At 37.7% G+C, this 16,261-nt stretch overlaps 1 protein-coding gene across 4 annotated transcripts in view; it reads right to left on the reverse strand.

The window, feature by feature from the left end:
* SPAST (spastin) overlaps nt 1–16,261 on the reverse strand; it is a 61,803-nt gene that overhangs the window by 23,132 nt on the left and 22,410 nt on the right. For 2 of the 4 annotated variants that reach the window (XM_080814320.1, XM_080814321.1), the window contains exons 4-5: nt 5,587–5,682; nt 382–569 (exon numbers count right to left, since the gene is read on the reverse strand). In XM_080814320.1, coding sequence (XP_080670446.1) covers nt 382–569; nt 5,587–5,682 — 284 coding nt within the window. The remainder of the gene's footprint in view (nt 1–381; nt 570–5,586; nt 5,683–16,261) is intronic. The other 2 variants (XM_080814322.1, XM_080814323.1) reach the window with 1 other exon arrangement.

The raw sequence follows: 16,261 nt of genomic DNA on the forward strand, positions 1-16,261 counted from the left end.
AGGCCCTATGACAATTCAGTCATATAATTTTGATTGTTAGAATTGTAACAAAACTATGTTTAATGTTATAAAACATTTATACAAATTTAAATAATTAAGAGAATAACAAATTTAAAATTATACATATTATATAAAATAGACTAGATGAGCAACTTACTACAAAAAACCTAATTAGGTCCAAAGGAAGTTAAAATAAGATTTGCTTTTTAATATCAAGTTGTCCTTGTAGATTTAAAAGAAAGAAAACTATAGTCAATTTTGTAGAACTTATCAGTGCTCCAAGATATTATAAAGTACTTGTAATAATCTTCAGCAAGCACAGCATGTTCAAAATCTTCTATTTGCAGAAGCACAACAATTAACGTTATGGTCTTCAAATACCTTATGAGTTCCAGCTGCAGGACCAGGTCCCTGTCTCACTCCAGAAACCATGGATAAGCCACTACAACTAGGTGCTCTGTGGTGGCCTGACAGACCTGTGGATCCAGTCTTCATAACAGTTTTTGAACGAGGCAGTGAATTACTAGTGTGTGTTAAGGGATCTTTTCTTTTTGGAACAGCTCCACTTTCTAGCAAGGAAAAAGTAAAATCATGATGGTTAGAAAACTGTGGTTAAACATTATAATATAAAGATGGATACAAATTTGTAAAACTAAGCTAATACTATTTTTTTTACATTAGCAATATTTCAAAATAAGATTTTAATTATGATGTTCATTGGGATTATCACCTGGTGGACAAGATTATGGTTATTTAATTTTCATTTCACTTTTCCTTTTCCTGATGTATATTCTAATTTTCTTATAAGGAATATGTGTTTGTAATAAGAAGAAACACTTTCATTTGTGGGGACAGAGGAGGATATAAAAAGATTCCCAAATGAAGTTGCCAAACAAATATTCAAGAAACAAAATGCAATAAAGGCATTAGAGTTATAATGTTACAGAGTTGGGGGGAAAGCACTGCATTACCTTGGTTCCAAACTTTTAAAACTGTAAAACAGTATGAAATTCCACAGTCTATGTCCATCAAAAGTATTTCTAGAAATAATCAATTTTTAATTTAAATGGTATAAGGATGTGGGTTGTAATATGCCAAGTATTCTATGTGCTGTATATATATATATAAACAAATGAAACATCATCAATTAATCCTAAAAGTTGACCTACCTATATTGTACTTCTACATAAATTATAGGCTCTCAAATGTTCAAAAATACCACTGCTTCGAATATTTGTATATACTCCATAACAAACATAAGTTTACTAATAAGTGTTTATAGTAAAAACAAATGTTAAATCAAGCAAATCAGAATAGCCTAGAGAAAAGACAAAAACTTTATTTTTGTGTTCATCATCAAATCCCTTAAGGTGTTTTAAGGAAACTCAAAGGAAGAGAACTTCAGAGCAGAGCAAGGTGATCAAGACTTTTCCCCCATAAATAAATGTAAAGTTCTGAACCATATGTTCAAGGAACTAGTGGATGGCAACCCTAAACGACAAAGCAAGAAAGCAATCCAGAAAAGAGACTAACAGTAAGCAAAAGCAAAGACACGAAAAAGAGCAAAATCTGTCTAGGCTGAAGATAAAGATCATTCATTTCAGAGGAAAAAAAGGAAAGTGGAAAAGAATTTCTTCAGACAGTAAACATACAGTCCTGAGACTATAAGTGAACAGGAATTTCCATGTGGAACTGAGAATGATAGGAGACTTTTCATTAAAAATAACAAAAGTCATGGGGCGCCTGGGTGGCTCAGTGGGTTAAAGCCTCTGCCTTCGGCTCAGGTCATGATCTCAGGGTCCTGGGATCGAGCCCCGCATCAGGCCCTCTGCTCAGTGGGGAGCCTGCTTCCTCCTCTCTCTCTGCCTGCCTCTCTGCCTACTTGTGATCTCTGTCTGTCAAATAAATAAATAAAATCTTTAAAAAAAAAGTAACAAAAGTCAGTAGGCAATGGAGTATGCTCAAAATGCTGTAGGAAGAAAAAGTGTTAACCTTTATCAATTTTATATCCTGGTAACCTGTCACATAAGAATGAGGGTATTTCAGACATTAGAAAGACTAAGAAAGTTTGCCATCTACAAACTTTCATTGAAAGAACTACTAAAGAAGGTCTTTTGGTTAAAAAGCAAACAGAGGGGCGCCTGGGTGGCTCAGTGGGTTAAAGCTGCTGCCTTCAGCTCAGGTCATGATCCCAGCGTCCTGGGATCGAGCCCTACATCGGGCTCTCTGCTCGGCGGGGAGCCTGCTTCCTCCTCTCTCTCTGCCTGCCTCTCTGCCTACTTGTGATCTGTCTGTCAAATAAATAAATAAAATATTAAAAATAAAAATAAAAAATAAAAAATAAAAAAAATAAAAAGCAAACAGAAAGAAAGAAGGAATCTGTGGGAAGGAAAAACTAAAAAAAAAAGCATAATTAGAATACACTATTTGGCTCTGGGTAAATAATACTAAGTCATTATAATGTTAAATTTGATTTTTCAGCATAACTAAAAATAGTGGTATTTACGTATCAGGAGATGAAGGGTAATGTTGGCATAAGAATTAAACCTTTTTTCAGTTGAATAAGAAGTCAAAACATCAAAAACTATTCAATCAGTAATAGCAATATAAGCATAATATCTGGAAATACAGTAGGAAACAAAAGAAAAAATAGCAAGAAGAGTTAGACATTGTACGAGGAGCCAGCCTAGGGATGAAGGCAGGAAGAGAAGGAAGAGATGGGAAGAGGAGTACTGTTTTTCTTTACAAGCCTCTCAGTATTTATTTTTCTCTCAACTCTTTAAGGTATAATCCACGAATAATAAATTGTATCCATTTAAAAAAGGTCAATTTAAAAAAAATTTAAAAAAAGATCAATTTGATGAGTTTATAAAGATGAATTTAAAGATGAAATAGCCACTAACATCCAAATATGAAATGATCCCATCATAGCCAAAAGTTTTCTTGTACTCATTTGCACTCCATCTCTTACTGCAATTTCTATTGATCTAGCTCAAGGTCGCTGAAGCTTCCATTTGACATCTCCAATCTGCTGTTGAGGTTATCTAGTAAATGTATTTATTTCAACAATTTTACTTTTCAACTTTAGAATTTCCATCTTTTTATTGTGTAGTTTACGTTATGTGCTAAGATTGCAGGTTTGTTAACTGATGCCCTATTTTCTTTTAATTCTTTGAACGTATTTATAATAGTTGTTTTGAAGTCTTTGCTACATCAACATCTGGGCCCAGTCAAGGGTGAGCTTCTAATGACTAATTCTTTTCTTGAATAATGGTCACACTTTCTTAATTCTTTACATGTCTAGTAATTTTGAGTTGAAAACTGGACACTGTAGATACCACTAAAGTAGTAAGTGGACTTCAGCATAACTATTTCCTAGGAGAGATGAAATAACTCATCCAGTGAAATATCACAGAATATTCCAGAAGTGGGTGACATTTGTGAAAACAGGCCCAGTTAAGCCAGCTCAATGACTAGGGCTCAATGGGTATCAATTACCAGTATTGCAAAAATTAGCTGTGCCATCAGTATGCTACCCCCCCAACAAGAGAACAGAATAGAACAGATGGTTACTAGAGATTTAAAATAAGATAGGTTAACATAATAGGAGGAAAAAAAAAAGAAATATCCAGGAATAGAGAGGAGTTATACAAAAAAATAAAATAGGTTGATTTTTTTTAACATAGGTCCCAGGAAGAGAAAGTTTTGAAGGGCAAAACAAAACCATGAGATCTCATATGTAGAATGAAGTGGAAGATAAGCAAGATAACAAAGCAAAGGCATACCAGCTCTTTAGGGCTAAGAAATTTTTGCTATTTACCTTGGCAGGATTATTAGGATCTCAAATTTATATCTTGGAAACTTAATTATTTACATGTGGTGCATTATTACATTTTTAAAAGTTCCTTATGCAAATATCAGCTCTTCATATCTGTGCTAAGAGATACAGGCAAAGATATTTATTTCTATACTAGAAATGGTGTTTTTAAAAAATTTTTTTATAAACATATAATGTATTATTAGCCCCAGGGGTACAGGTCTGTGAATCGCCAGGTTTACACACTTCACAGCACTCACCATAGCACACACCTTCCCAATGTCCATAACCCCACCACCTTCTCCCTACCTCCCTCCCCCGGCCCCCTTCAGTTTGTTTTGTGACATTAAGACTCTCTTATGGTTTGTCTCCCTCCCGATCCCATCTTGTTTCATTTATAGAAATGGTGTTTTAAATAATGTACAGGAAGGAATAAGAAAAGAAATATAGTCAATGACATGGGGCTCTGTACTTGAACAACAAACCAAAGAACTTCCTAAGAGGTAAAACCAGAAGGGAAAGATTTGATGACCTATTGTCTCCAGTCCATAGAAATCCACTTACCATAATTCTTCTCTATTGAAGTCTTGAAAGTTTTGTATTACACATGAATAAAGACGGCAGGTGTCTTATAGTCTAAACTAAGGTTTTTATGTTACAAATTGAATAAAGCAATATTTACTTTAATAAAATGTAAGCCCTGAATGTGAAACTAAGGCTGAAAAATTCATCAATAAAACTAGCCAAGATGTCAGAGCACTTAGGAAATGAAGATCCCCCCCTGCACCTAAACAAAACAAAAAAGCATGTGATCTCTGTAAAAGCTGATACCCAAAAGTTCATGGAAAACAAATTTAACCCATGATAAATTAATAGCATTCTAATGTGTGCTCACTTCAAGCAGTACATATACTAAAGTAGTATTCTAATGTTTCTCCTCACTATGTGAACTCAGCTTCAAATTTTCCCTAACAGGGGGCGCCTGGGTGGCTCAGTCGGTTGGGCATCTGCCTTTGGCTCAGGTCATGATCGCAGAGTCCCAGGATTGAGCTCCTTGCTCATCCTCTCTCCCTCTCTCTCAAATAAATAAAAATCTAAAAAAAAAAAATAATTTTTTTTTCCCAACAGGTATTATGGTAAAGCAATCATGTGTGGTATACATGAAAATTGTGCAATTAAAATTGATATATAACAAAGAGGAATTAAAATTTCTGCGTTGGGGCACCTGGGTGGCTCAGTTGGTTAAGTGAATGCCTTCAGCTCAGCTCATGATCCCAGGGGCCTCGGATGAAGCCCCACATTGGGCTCCCTCCTGAGCAGGGAGCCTGCTTCTCCCTCTCTATCTGCCTGCTGCTCTCCCTGCTCATTTTCTTCCTCTCTATCCATCAAAGAAATAAAATCTTATAAAAAAGAAAGAAATTTCTGCCTTAAAAAACACTACTTCATAAAAACTTGGTATAGGTATGCATGAAAAAAATCACAAATGGTGAAAATACAATAGAAACCGAAGAAGATGTTAGTAATTTAGAAAAATGAACCTTTATATTTTATAATCCCAAAAATGGGAGGTTGCAAAATAAGCAAATAAAGCATTTTGAGAATGGTTATATCTATTATATATGTATACACCATGAATCACATGGACACTGTATTTTCCACCAACCAACCAAATCCACCATTATAAAGTCAAATCAACATTATCAGGTTATGCAGGACTCTACTCCACATGCAAGCTTTATTATTTTACATGTTAGTTAACCTAAACCCACCTGACTGGAGATGTCCGTTGCGGCATGTCAAGTTAGTACTGTCATTATAGACATCCGTTTGTGACTTGGAAAATTGCAAAACTGGTTGCAGCTTCTCTATGCAACAGAGGGGGTAAGAAAGAACAAAATAAACAAAAAGAAAAAATACATAATGAAAAAATAAGATGTCTATGTGAAAACAAAAAATAATTCAAGGTGTTAGAAGATGAAGGGTTTTGGTACTTACATAAAATTTTCTTAAAAATATAGTTAGTAAAACTCAAGACGTTAAAATAGCAACAGAAATTCACCGGTTGGCTATGTTCAAAATATGCTTTATTCAGGTTTGGTAACCTGAGGCAATTTCATAACCCTACTATCACCAGCAAATATTTTCTGAATGTCTAACATATCCACATCGTTATGTAGGGAGAACAGCATGGAGACAAAAAAAGAAATATGGTTTTTATCATCCAGATGCTTATTAAATATGGTTGGCCACTTACAACACAAATATATTTTTTAAAAAAGACTATAGCACAAAAGAAAGTTAAAAAAGCTTTATAGAAAAAGTGGGCTGTGAATTGGCTAGGATTTGAAAAGATAAAAAGAAAGGACACTTGAGGAAAGGAAAACAACACTTAAAAAATGACACAGTTAAAAAAACCTATAAGGAATGTCTAAGAAATACCGTATTCAGCTACATATTAATGATGTGAGGCAAAAAAATAAAGGCTACAGAGCAAAGGGTATTAGCATGCTTGAGAACAGTAGCATTTACTTAACTACACACATGTGCACACTTGTATACATGAAGGTTATCCCTAAAAAGGACCCAGAGAAACATAATAGCAGCGGCCTATGGGGAGGGGAAATGGGTGGCTAGGACATAGTATGAGATGGATACTTTTCATATTTAAACTTTAATAATGTTATAGCATGTCCTTTTATTACCTATTTCTAAGATTAATCAAAGATTTAAGAGGATTATTTCAACTCTACCCTCACTTTAAATAACAAATCCTCTCAAGATCCAGGTCTCTATGTCCAGCGCCTGAAGTCCAAGAGGCCAGCAGTTTGAACTGTCTTGCCCCTGTACATTACTGCTACACTCTTTCCCCATTCAAGTCATCCCTACTGCTTGCTATTTGACAAACACCCTGCTCTACCACTTACTAGTATGAACTTACTTGAACCTCAGTTTTCTGAGAATCTCAAGTATTAAATAAAATAATATACATAGAGTACCTGTTCTGCGCCCCTATTCATAATAGGGGCCCAATGTTTACCATATTTATTTTATTTTATTACAGTACTCCAAGTTTTCATACTGATTCTTTTCTTTGGTACTGGGAAGTCAATGAATATATGCAAATATGTAGCACATATATACTAACTCTCCTAAACTTTCATTTCTAAGGTCAGACAAGCAGGCGCCATGCTTGGTTTATGGTACAACCACATATGCCTTTGGGACAGGTTAAATAGCAGCTAACCTTTCTGCACAAAGCACAAAGTACTGAACAGCTTTTGTAGCCTAGAACTGGCTGATACAATATACCTTGGAGCTTTTTGTTGTTGTTGTTAGTTAACAGATAGGTCATCTGATTTTCCTCAATGATAATACTCTTCACCATACTGAGAAAGAAACCATTTATATTGGTAATAGACATAAATTAGAAAAAAAAAACCACCCTGATTTATAAATGTCTTCTTTATCAATTAATGCTTTCTTCAATGAAATGTCAGAAAAAGATCATGTGAACATTCATTACATAATGAAAATAAGTAAATTAAATCCTTGTTTTTGATAACTAATAACTGAGAATAAAAAGCCACAGAAGTTGTTCTGGTATATAGGGTTTAGATTTGTATGTGTGGAAACACATATATAACACATTAGTAGTTATACTGCTAATATGAGCCTGCTCCAACTCATTTTTGTTAAATAAAGTTAGTTTAATGCTTCCTTTTGCAATCACTAAAGGTTTATAGATTAATAAATGATTTAAAATAAAACCATCACCTTGCTTCTTGATCCTTTCACATGTAATCCCACGCAACCATCTAAGTCATCTACTTAAAAGCAAAATCTTACCATATAACTCTTCCATTTAAAACCCTTTAGTAGGGGAGCCTGGGTGGCTCAGTAGGTTAAAGCCCCTGCCTTCGGCTCAGGTCATGATCCCAGGGTCCTGGGATCGAGCCCCACATCGGGCTCTCTGCTCAGTGGGGAGCCTGCTTCCTCTTCTCTGTCTGCCTCTCTGCCTACTTGTGATCTCTGTCTGTCAAATAAATAAATAAAATCTAAAAAAAAAAAAACAAACCCTTTAGTAGCTTCCCATTGGCCACAGATGAATGTTTAACCCTCTTTACATAACATTAAGGCCCTCCATGATCTGCCTACATCTCTTATACATACTAAGCAATCCCAAATTCACTTCTGCACTAGCACCTTTCCCTACCTGCCATGCCATTTCTTACCCTGAGTTTTTGTTCATGCTATAGCTTCTTCTTGAAATGTCTTTTCTCCCAAACATTCTTTAAAGTTTCACCTTTTTTAATCTCCCATTTAGGTTTCATTTCTTTCAGGAATACTTTCCAGACACCTATTTTATCATCCTACAAAATATTTGTATATCTCCCTAAAAATATTATATCTCCTCTTCAGTGAAGAAGATTTATCTATTCATGTGTCTACGTCCCACAATATATCATGAGCCCCTTAAGATAGCAACATTATATCCAGTCTATCTGTAAATCTGTTTGGTCAACCTTCAAATATAATCATAATCCAACCATGTGTTACAAGTTTTCTTCCTATCACGCCGGTCCAAGCCTCCCATCATTTTTCTCCTAGCTTATTGTAATTCAGCAGTGGTCCTATTTACTCTTCTGGCTCTACTCTTGGGAGTCTATTGGCAACGTGATCTTTTTAAAATTTAAGTCAGGGAGCGCCTGGGTGCCTCAGTCAGTTGGGCGGCCAACTCTTGATTTTGGCTCAGGTTATGATTTTGAGGGTCATGGGATTGAGGCCCATAGGGGGGCTCTATGATCAGTCAGGAGTCTGCTTCTCTCCCTTTCCCTTTGCCCCTCCCCTTGCTCGTGCTCTCTCTCTAAAACAAATAAATCTGTTTTAAAAAACAAACAACGTAAGTCAGATTACATCATTCCTTTCCTAAAAATCCTTATAAATGCTCCCCATTTCACAGATGGTAAATGCTCAAATCTTCATGGAGGCCGATAAGGCCCTGTGCCTTGTATTGAACCCTCCCTGCCCCATTAGTTCTCTCATCTTATCTCTCCCATACTCTCTTTGCTGGGACACACTGGCCTCTTTCCTTTTTCTCAAACACACCAGTTATGTTTCCTTAAGGGTTTACATCAGGTCTTCTCTCTGGACCAATCTCCTCCCAGACACCTGCATGGTTAACTCATGTCATCTTTTCAAAGAGGCATATCTGACAATGCTATTTAAAACTAAAAGCCCAGGGGGAGGAGTCAAGATGGCGGAGAAGTAGCAGGCTGAGACGACATCGGGTAGCAGGAGATCAGCTAGATAGCTTATCTAACCATTGTGAACACCTATAAATCCAACGGGAAATCGAAGAGAAGAAGAGCAACAATCCCAGAAACAGAAAATCGATCACTTTCTGAAAGGTAGGACCTGCGGAGAAGTGAATCCAAAGCGACGGGAAGATAGACCCCGGGGGGAGGGGCCGGCACCCGGCAAGCGGCGGAGCGACGGAGCACAAAACCGGGACTTTTAAAAGTCGGCTCCACTGGGAGACATCGCTCCAGAGGCTAAACTGGGGGGAAACCCAGGCGGGGTCAGCATAACCCCAGGACCCGCGGGGTCACAGAAGGACTGGGGGTGTCTGAGTGCCGCAGAGCTCGCAGGTATTAGAGCGGGGAAGCCGGCTATAGCGACAAAGCCGAGGAGTGAGCTCTAAGCCCGGGGTTACCTTGTGCGGTCGCAGGCTGGGTGGGCTCGGAGCGCGGCCGGAGGCCACGGAGACAAAAGCGACCCGGCGCTTTTCTCCAGCTCCAACAATTGACTGCTTTCCTCGAGGCGCGACCGCAAGCCAGGGAGGCGGGGCTATTGGGCGCTTTGCTCTGAGAGCGCACTGAGGAGCGGAACCCCAAGCTCTCGGCTCCTCTGGGCCGAGAGATTGGGAGGCCGCCATCTTCATTCCCGTCCTCCGGAACTCTACGGAAAGCGCTCAGGGAACAAAAGCTCCCGAAAGCGAACCCGAGCGGATTACTTAGCCCGGCCCCTGGCAAGGGCGGTGCAATTCCGCCTGCGGCAAAGACACTTGAGAATCACTACAACAGGCCCCTCCCCCAGAAGATCAACAAGAAACCATCCAAAACCAACTTCAGTCACCAAGAACAGCGGAATTCCACAGCAGGAGAAAGCAAATCCTACCTGGACAAAATGACAAGGCGGAAAAACTCACCTCAAAAAAAAGAACAAGAGGCCGTACCGAAGGCTGGAGACCTAATCAATACAGACATAGGTAGCATGACAGATCTAGAGTTCAGAATGACAATTCTCAAGGTTCTAGCCGGGCTCGAAAAAGGCATAGAAGATATTAGAGAAACCCTCTCCGGAGAGATAAAAGCCCTTTCTGGAGAAATAAAAGAACTAAAATCTAACCAAGTTGAAATCAAAAAAGCTATTCATGAGGTGCAATCAAAAATGGAAGCTCTCACTGCCAGGATAAATGAGGCAGAAGAAAGAATTAGTGACATAGAAGACCAAATGACAGAGAATAAAGAAGCTGAGCAAAAGAGAGACAAACAACTACTGGAACACGAGGAGAGGATTCGAGAGATAAGTGACACCATAAGACGACACAACATTAGAATAATTGGGATTCCAGAAGAAGAAGAAAGAGAGAGGGGAGCAGAAGGTATATTGGAGACAATTATTGGAGAGAATTTCCCTAATATGGCAAAGGGAACAAACATCAAAATCCAGGAGATGCTAAGAACGCCCCTCAAAATCAATAAAAATAGGTCCACACCTCGTCACCTGATAGTAAAATTTACAAGTCTTAGCGACAAAGAGAAAATCCTAAAAGCAGCCCGGGAAAAGAAGTCTGTAACATACAAGGGTAAAAACATTAGATTGGCAGCGGACCTATCCACAGAGACCTGGCAGGCCAGAAAGAACTGGCATGATATATTCAGAGCACTAAACGAGAAAAACATGCAGCCAAGAATACTATATCCGGCTAGGCTATCATTGAAAATAGAAGGAGAGATAAAGAGCTTCCAGGACAAACAAAAGCTGAAAGAATTTGCAAACACCAAACCAGCTCTACAGGAAATATTGAAAGGGGTCCTCTAAGCAAAGAGAGACCCTAAAAGTAGTAGATCAGAAAGAAACAGAAACAATATACAGTAACAATCATCTTACAGGCAATACAATGGCACTAAATTCATATCTCTCAATAGTTACCCTGAATGTTAATGGGCTCAATGCCCCAATCAAAAGACACAGGGTATCAGAATGGATAAAAAAACAAAACCCATCCATATGCTGCCTGCAAGAAACTCATTTTAGACCCGAAGACACCTCCAGATTTAAGGTGAGGGGGTGGAAAACAATGTACCATGCTAATGGACATCAGAAGAAAGCTGGGGTGGCAATCCTTATATCAGATCAATTAGATTTTAAGCCAAAGACTATAATAAGAGATGAGGAAGGACACTATATCATACTCAAAGGGTCTGTCCAACAAGAAGATCTAACAATCTTAAATATCTATGCCCCTAACATGGGAGCAGCCAACTATATAAACCAATTAATAACAAAATCAAAGAAATACATCGACAGTAATACAATAATAGCAGGGGACTTTAACACTCCCCTCACTGAAATGGACAGATCATCTAAGCAAAAGATCAACAAGGAAATAAAGGCCTTAAATGACACACTGGACCAGATGGACATCACAGATATATTCAGAACATTCCATCCCAAAGCAACAGAATATACATTCTTCTCTAGTGCACATGGAACATTCTCCAGAATAGACCACATCCTGGGTCATAAATCAGGTCTCAATCGGTACCAAAAGATCGAGATCATTCCCTGCATATTTTCAGACCACAGTGCTCTGAAGCTCGAACTCAATCACAAGAGGAAATTTGGAAAGAATGCAAATACATGGAGACTAAACAGCATCCTTCTAAAAAATGAATGGGTCAACCAGGAAATTAAAGAAGAATTGAAAAAATTCATGGAAACAAATGATAATGAAAACACAACAGTTCAAAATCTGTGGGACACAACAAAGGCAGTCCTGAGAGGAAAATATATAGCAGTGCAAGCCTTTCTCAAGAAACAAGAAAGGTCTCAAATACACAACCTAACCCTACACCTAAAGGAGCTGGAGAGAGAACAACAAAGAAAGCCTAAACCCAGCAGGAGAAGAGAAATCATAAAGATCAGAGCAGAAATCAATGAAATAGAAACTAAAAAAACAATAGAACAAATCAACAAAACTAGGAGCTGGTTCTTTGAAAGAATTAATAAGATTGATAAGCCCCTGGCCAGACTTATCAAAAAGAAAAGAGAAAGGACGCAAATAAATAAAATCATGAATGAAAGAGGAGAGATCACAACCAACACCAAAGAAATACAAACAATTATAAGAACATACTATGAGCAACTCTATGGCAACAAATTTGACAACCTGGAAGAAATGGATACATTTCTAGAGATGTATAAACTACCACAACTGAACCAGGAAGAAATAGATAACCTGAACAGACCCATAACCAGTAAGGAGATTGAAACAGTCATCAAAAATCTCCAAACAAACAAAAGTCCAGGACCAGACGGCTTCCCAGGGGAATTCTACCAAACATTTAAAGAAGAATTAATTCCTATTCTCCTGAAACTGTTCCAAAAAATAGAAATGGAAGGAAAACTTCCAAACTCATTCTATGAGGCCAGCATCACCTTGATCCCAAAACCAGACAAGGATCCCACCAAAAAAGAGAATTACAGACCAATATCCTTGATGAACACAGATGCGAAAATTCTCACCAAAATACTGGCCAATAGGATCCAACAGTACATTAAAAGGATTATTCACCACGACCAAGTGGGATTTATTCCAGGGCTGCAAGGTTGGTTCAACATCCGCAAATCCATCAATGTGATACAATACATTAATAAAAGAAAGAGTAAGAACCATATGATACTCTCAATAGATGCTGAAAAAGCGTTTGACAAAGTGCAGCATCCCTTCCTGATTAAAACTCTTCAAAGTGTAGGGATAGAAGGCACATACCTCAACATTATCAAAGCCATCTATGAAAAACCCACCGCAAATATCATTCTCAATGGAGAAAAACTGAAAGCTTTTCCGCTAAGGTCAGGAACACGGCAGGGATGTCCGTTATCACCACTGCTGTTCAATATAGTCCTAGAAGTCCTAGCCTCAGCAATCAGACAACAAAAAGAAATTAAAGGCATCCAAATCGGCAAAGAAGAAGTCAAACTATCACTCTTTGCAGATGATATGATACTATATGTGGAAAACCCAAAAGGCTCCACTCCAAAACTGCTAGAACTTATACAGGAATTCAGTAAAGTGTCAGGATATAAAGTCAATGCACAGAAATCAGTCGCATTTCTTTACACTAACAACAAGACAGAAGAAAGAGAAATTGAGGAGTCAGTCCCATTTACACTCGTACCCAAAACCATAAGATACCTAGGAATAAATCTAACCAAAGAGGCAAAGAATCTATACTCAGAAAACTATAAAGTACTCATGAAAGAAATTGAGGAAGACACAAAGAAATGGAAAAATATTCCATGCTCATGGATTGGAAGAACAAATATTGTGAAAATGTCTATTTTACCTAAAGCAATCTACACATTTAATGCAATCCCTATCAAAATCCCATCCATTTTTTTTAAAGAAATAGAACAAATAATCCTAAAATTTATATGGAACCAGAAAAGACCTCGAATAGCCAAAGGAATATTGAAAAAGAAAGCCAAAGTCGGTGGTATCACAATTCCAGACTTCAAGCTCTATTACAAAGCTGTCATCATCAAGACAGTATGGTACTGGCACAAAAACAGACATATAGACCAATGGAACAGAATAGAGAGCCCAGAAATAGACCCTCAACTCTATGGTCAACTAATCTTCGACAAAGCAGGAAAGAATATCCAATGGAAAAAAGACAGCCTCTTCAACAAATGGTGCTGGGAAAATTGGACAGCCACATGCAGAAAAATGAAATTGGACTATTTCCTTACACCACACACGAAAATAGACTCAAAGTGGATGAAGGACCTCAATGTGCGAAAGGAATCTATCAAAATCCTTGAGGACAATGCAGGCAGCAACCTCTTTGACCTCCACCGCAGCAACTTCTTCCTAGGAACATCGCCAAAGGCAACAGAAGCAAGGGCAAAAATGAACTATTGGGATTTCATCAAGATCAAAAGCTTTTGCACAGCAAAGGAAACAGTTAACAAAACCAAAAGACAACTGACAGAATGGGAGAAGATATTTGCAAACGACATATCAGATAAAGGGCTCGTATCCAAAATCTATAAAGAGCTTATCAAACTCAATACCCAAAGAACAAATAATCCAGTCAAGAAATGGGCAGAGGACATGAACAGACATTTCTGCAAGGAAGACATCCAGATGGCCAACAGACACATGAAAAAATGCTCCACATCACTCGGCATCAGGGAAATACAAATCAAAACCACAATGAGATACCACCTCACACCAGTCAGAATGGCTAAAATTAACAAGTCAAGAAATGACAGATGCTGGCGAGGATGCGGAGAGAGGGGAACCCTCCTACACTGTTGGTGGGAATGCAAGCTGGTGCAACCACTCTGGAAAACAGTGTGGAGGTTCCTCAAAAAACTGAAAATAGAGCTACCCTACGACCCAGCAATTGCACTCCTGGGTATATATCCTAAAGATACAAACGTGGTGCTCCGAAGGGGCACGTGCACCCGAATGTTTATAGCAGCAATGTCCACAATAGCCAAACTGTGGAAAGCGCCTAGATGTCCATCAACAGATGAATGGATAAAGAAGATGTGGTATATATACACAATGGAATACTATGCAGCCATCAAAAGACATGAAATCTTGCCATTTGCGACGACGTGGATGGAACTAGAGGGTATCATGCTTAGCGAAATAAGTCAATCGGAGAAAGACAACTATCATATGATCTCTTTGATATGAGGAAGTGGAGATGCAAGGTGGGGGGGTTTGGGGGGAGGTAGGAAAAGAAAAAATGAAAAGATGGGATTGGGAGGGAGACAAACCATAAAAGACTCAATCTCAAGAAACAGACTGAGGGTTGCGGGGGGGAAGGGGGATGGGAGAGGGTGGTGGGGAAATGGACATTGGGGAGGGTATGTGCTATGATGAGTGCTGTGAAATGTGTAAACCAGACGATTCACAGACCTGTACCCCTGGGGATAAAAATACATTATATGTTTATTAAAATAAAAAAATTAAAAAAAAAAAAAAAAAAAAAAAGAATACTTCACCATCATCACAAAAAAAATAAAAAAAATAAAAAAATAAAAAATAAAAAAAAAAAAAAAAAAATAAAACTAAAAGCCCAAACCACCTCCCATCCACTCCTAATCCCCATTACTACGTTTTACTTTTTCTTTTCTTCATGTATTTATCACCTTCCAACATTTTGTATAACTTATTTATTTTTTATGTTTATTCCCTCCTGCCAGTCTTCCCCCTGTTGGAGTAAAAACTCTATGAAGGAGGAATCCTTTTCTATATCCTAAGTGCCTAGAACATGGTAATCGCCCAATAAATTATTTACTGAATTACTAAATAAATTTAATTAATATCCTTGGCACTGTACCTGGTCTAGAGTAAGGACTTAACAAATGAATGTTGTATGAAGCTATTTATTTTTTAATAAAAGGGTAACCCCAGGTATGCCAAAATTATCTTCTTATCTATAACAGGTTTTACAGTTAAGCTTTGTTTGAAGGTTTACGATTACTAACTTGAATATATATAACATATAGGAACTCTTTCCATTTTATCAGTCTGCAATCTCTCAAAACAGTCTGTATGGGGAACTCCCAAAATGATTCTCCAAACTAATTAGACAACTGTTGGGTGTGCCATCTCTGAAAAACTCCATTTCTTAATCAACATACAGTACCCGAATATGTTCTACTATGTACCTGTACACAGTTCTTTTTTTACTATCTCTGGTATATATACTTCTAGACTTTCTGAGTTCTCAGAAGACAGGAATATGTTGATGCCTTCTATTCCACTTCTTTTTTAAAGTAAGATCCTTCAACAGGCATATAGCATTTTTGAGGATGACAACAGATGACATCCAAAAGATCCATTCTTTTAATGCCTAGCTTCACATCATATATCCTCTTTCTGTCCTCTCCTTTAATAACACAGATTAAAAAATGACAAAGTTGCATTTAAAGACAAGTCCATATTAATGAGATGCTTCCAACAATTTATCGTATCACATCTTCAAAAGATAACAACTAGCTAATAATATTCAATTTGAAACATGCTACAAAATGTTCCATAACCAATCTTAACCTGCATCATATATATGTATATATAGTGAAACACATTATAGCTAAAACACACAGAAAGTACAAAGTAGAACAATTATTTTA

Source organism: Martes martes (assembly GCF_963455335.1).
Source record: "Martes martes genome assembly, chromosome: 9".
Taxonomy (NCBI): domain Eukaryota; kingdom Metazoa; phylum Chordata; class Mammalia; order Carnivora; family Mustelidae; genus Martes; species Martes martes.